General features: G+C 41.6%; 1 protein-coding gene across 1 annotated transcript in view; it reads right to left on the minus strand.

The window, feature by feature from the left end:
* The window catches only part of LOC106869902 (ubiquitin carboxyl-terminal hydrolase calypso), a 32450-nt gene that overhangs the window by 19647 nt on the left and 8129 nt on the right, over positions 1–4674 (minus strand). The window contains exons 7-9 of the mRNA XM_052973833.1: positions 2718–2860; positions 1337–1415; positions 430–553 (exon numbers count right to left, since the gene is read on the minus strand). Coding sequence (XP_052829793.1) covers positions 430–553; positions 1337–1415; positions 2718–2860 — 346 coding nt within the window. The remainder of the gene's footprint in view (positions 1–429; positions 554–1336; positions 1416–2717; positions 2861–4674) is intronic.

The following is a 4674-nucleotide window of genomic DNA, read 5'->3' on the forward strand; positions in this document are numbered from 1 at the left end:
GGGGACCCTGTCAAAGGCTTTCTCCATGTCAACGAAAGCCAGGTACAGAGGTTTATCCTTGGCTAGGTATTTCTCTTGCAACTGTCTCACTAGAAATAAGGCATCAGTAGTGCTTTTACCTGGCACGAACCCAAACTGCATCTCATCTAAATTGATTCGCTCGTTTAACGTCCGCTTTCCATGCTAGCATGGGTTGGATGATTTGACTGAGGACTGGTGAAACCGGATGGCAATACCAGGCTCCAATCTAATTTGGCAGAGTTTCTACAGCTGGATGCCCTTCCTAACACCAACCACTCAGCTCATTCATACATACCTTCATACATGCATATATATATATATATATATATATACATATATATATATATATATATATATATGTAAGTATGTGCGTATGTATGTGTGCATATAGTAATGAAATTAACTTACCTGTTGTAAGGTGTCCAGGATAATCTGCCGGTTCTTTTTCAGCGTCATCAGTTTGTTCTCATACAGTTGTCGTCTGTCGGGTACGACTGCCATCAGATTGAACCAGATGTCATGGTAAGGTTCCCTTTGAAGACAAAGAGGGAGACATTCGTTAAGCATGACACGTAGTTTAATTGGGAAGTGGAACACTTGAGGAGTATTCTGCCAGCCTCAGACCAACAGGATACAAGGGTGTCACATCATTTCGTGACACTGTAACTGTGATAAATGTGGCGAGCTGGCAGAAATGCTAGGATGCCAGGCAAAATGCCTAGTGGTATTTTGTCTGTCTTTACGTTCTGAGTTCAAATTCCGCCAAGGTCGACTTTGCCTTTCATCCTTTTGAGGGTCGATAAATTAGGTACCAGTTGCATACTGGGGCTGATCTAATCGACTGCCCCCCCCTCCCCCAAAATTCTCCCCGGTGGCACGTAAAAAGCACCATCCCAACATGGCCGATATCAGTACCACCTGACAGACTCCTGTGCCGGTGGCACATAAAAAGCACCCACTACACTCTTGGAGTGGTTGGCATTAGGAAGGGCATCCAGCTGCAAAAACACTGCCAGATCAGATTGGAGCCTGGTGCAGCTGCTGGCTCTCGAGACCTCAGTCAAACTGTCCAACCCATACCAGCATGGAAAACAGACGTCAAAAGATGATGATGATGGTGGTTTCTGTTATGGAACTACAGGCATTTTCGGGGCCACCAATCAGTTCTGTTGATTCTGAAAAAATATTTTAATCGCCTCAGAATTGATTTAAGGAAAAGTAGGCCAAGATGGGATTTGAACTCAAAAATTAGCAATGTATGATGCTTGATAGGAACAATGGTAGTTAAGAAAAGAGTTTGAAAGAGAAATCTTACCCTCCGGTACCCGTACCAAGTCTCTCAGAGATGACCCGACGAAATTTTTCAGTCCAGTCTTCATTTTCTTGCCATGGCCCTGAATATGGAGAACAGTAAGTCAAGGAGAGGTGGTCATTGAAGGGGAGATAACTCATATGAATATACACATTGATGTCAAAAGACACTATTACCACCAGAAATTCTCCGAGAAAAACACTAGGGAATGTTACTATTACTTTAAGCCCAAAACACAATCATATACGCGGTTAACCAAAATTTTAATTCTTTCTTCGGCTAGCCTATCATATAGTGTGCTTTTCTCAGAGAATTTATGGTGGTAATAGTGTCTTTTGACATCTATTTTTAAATGCGTGGTGAGGCTCAAGCCAAGCCCTTGTTATAATTATGTATATAATTATAAAATATTTATAAAATTTACCTGTGAGGTTTTATTTCCCCGTTGACCTCTTGGTAAAAATCATTAATGACTTTTACCCTTTATTATCATTAATGACTTTTACCCTTTATTATCATACACATTGATGTCTAGATAGATATGCTTTGTTGTATATAAATACTTTTTTTTAAAAATCTATTTGATTATTTATTTCCAATATATTCTATATTCTCCATCAAATATAAAAATATAAGGTCATCATCATCATTTAACATCCGCTTTCCATGCTAGCATGGGTTGGACGATTTGATTGAGGACTGGTGAACCAGATGGCTGCACCAGGCTCCAATCTGATCTGGCGGAGTTTCTACAGCTGGATGCCCTTCCTAACGCTAACCATTCCGAGAGTGTAGTAGGTGCTTTTACGTGCCATCGGCATGAAGGCCAGTCAGGTGGTACTGGCAACGGCCATGCTCAAAATGGTGGTTTTTACGTGCCACCTGCATATAATATATACCAGAGTAAACACATAAATGTGACAAAAAGTGGGAAAAAATAGTACTTGAATACCAGAGGTAAAGTAATACGTTTTAGTGTTAAAGCTGCAAAAATATCACAAAAATATCGCCAAAAAATCAGAGTTTCACATTCCTGTTTGTTGGACAGATGTGATAAAGAACTTGATCACAACTATTTACATTAGACAGATATTTGTCCTCATCTTGTTTGTTGTTAACACAATGTTTCGGCTGATATACCCTCCAGCCTTCTTCAGGTGTCTTGGGGAAATTTCGAACCTGGGTTCTCATTCCTAAGGTATTTTTTGATGTTATTGAACTTGAAGCTATGTGGTTGGGAAGCTAACTTTATGATCACACACAAAGACAAAGACACACACACACAGATACAAAGACACACACACACAGACAAAGACACACACATACTCACAGACAACACAATACCGAATATACAGTTGTAAAAGATTTCAAGAAGAATACATACCATGGTCAATGGGGTATGGCTTGAGACCATCCAATTCAAAGAGGTGGCCATTTATAGGTACATAGCTGACAAAATGGAATGCTTCCATGGTTCGGACAGTTGATATACCTTGTTGTTTCTCTGGGAGGTGACGAGGTTCTGGTCTAAGAAATGATAGAGATACAAATGTGTGACATGGTTATGACACAGGGAACAAAGGAAATGTAACATAGATGTGACAAGGGAGAACACAGGAAATGTAACACAGATGTGAAGTGTTACAAAGTGTATCAGGCATGAAAGGAATTGTCACAAGGTATATATGTCTCTGATCTTTTATTCTTTGCTTGTTTCAGTCATTAGACTGTGGCCATGCTGGGGCACCACCTTGAAGAAGTTCAGTTGAATGATTCAACCTTGGTACTTACCTTTTTTTAAGTCTGGTCCTTATTCCGTCAATCTCTTTTGCTAAGCTGCTAAGTCACAGGGACATAAACACACCAACACCGGCTGTCAAGCAGTGATGGGGGGGACAAACACAGACACACACACATATAGATATCATCATCATCGTTTAATGTCCACTTTCCATGCTGGCATGGGTTGGACAGTTTGACTGAGGACTGGTGAGCCAGATGGCTGCACCAGGCTCTAATCTGATCTGGCAAGGTTTCTACAGCTGGATGCCCTTCCTAATGCCAACCACTCCGAGAGTGTAGTGGGTGATTTTATGTGCCACCAGCACAAGGGTCAGTCAGATGGTACTGGCAACGGCCACGCTCAAAAGGTGTTTTTTATGTGCCACCTGCACAGGAGTCAGTCCAGTGGCACTAGCAATGACCACACTCGAATGTTGATTTTCACGTGCCACTGGCACATATGCCAGTAAGGCAACACTGGCAACAATCACGCTCGAATGCTGTCTTTTATGCGTCACCAGCACAGGAGCCAATCCATGGCCCTGGCAATGATCACGCTTGGATGGTGCTTTTAATGTTCCACTGGCACAAGTGCCAATCAGGTGGTACTGTCATCGGCCACGTCAGTGATTTTGATTTCACTTTCCTCAACAGGTCTTCGCAAGCAAAGTTTATTGTCCAATGAATGAAGGGTACTCATAAGTGGGCTGGTTATACACCATTGGCATAGGCCATGAATTATGGTCTCACTTGGCTTGTCGGGTCTTCTCAAGCACAGCATATCGCCAAAGGTCTTGGTCACTAGTCATTAACTCAGTGAGGCCCAATGACTACACACACATATATATATATATATCATCATGGATGTGTCACCTACCTTGAATAAAATCGATCGATAGCAACATTTTCCTTTTATAGTAAAATATGCACCAAATTCAATAAAATTATGAAGTTTACTCTGATTATTATGCAAGAAATGCGAAACGTTTTATTCTTTTGTAGATTAGGTAGGCATAATTCACTCCTGCTTTTCAAGTTTCATACCACACAAACACATCTATACCTATATATGCACTACATACATATATCTATAATAATAAATGCCAAAATGAATTTCTGTGTGTCAGTGTGTCACATTTTGACCCCCTCTCTCACTATTCAATGACACTTCTACTATTCCTCCTGCTGGGGTGAGAGTAATGGAAGGCATAGAGATGGAGAAGGTGGTAGTAGATTGACAGTTGTGATGGTAATGGTGTGAGAGTAATAGTATGAGTCGTAGTTATGATAGCGGCAGAGGCGACAGTGATGATGGTGGTGGTGGTGGTAGCCAAGGCGGTCAGGGATGACAGTAATAGTAAGTGATGTGAAAGACAGTGGTGATGGTGGTGGAGGGAAAGGCAGGCGAAGTCAAAGGTATTGATGGTGGCGGCATCAGAAGTCTGAATGGTGTGTGTATGGCAGTTGTGGTGGCAATGGTGGTGGTACTGGTGGTGGTACTGGTGAGATGGTGATGGTTGAAAACAATCAACAAAAAGAGAGAGAGAGAGAGAGGAGGG

Source organism: Octopus bimaculoides, chromosome 1 (genome assembly GCF_001194135.2).
Source record: "Octopus bimaculoides isolate UCB-OBI-ISO-001 chromosome 1, ASM119413v2, whole genome shotgun sequence".
Lineage (NCBI taxonomy): Eukaryota > Metazoa > Mollusca > Cephalopoda > Octopoda > Octopodidae > Octopus > Octopus bimaculoides.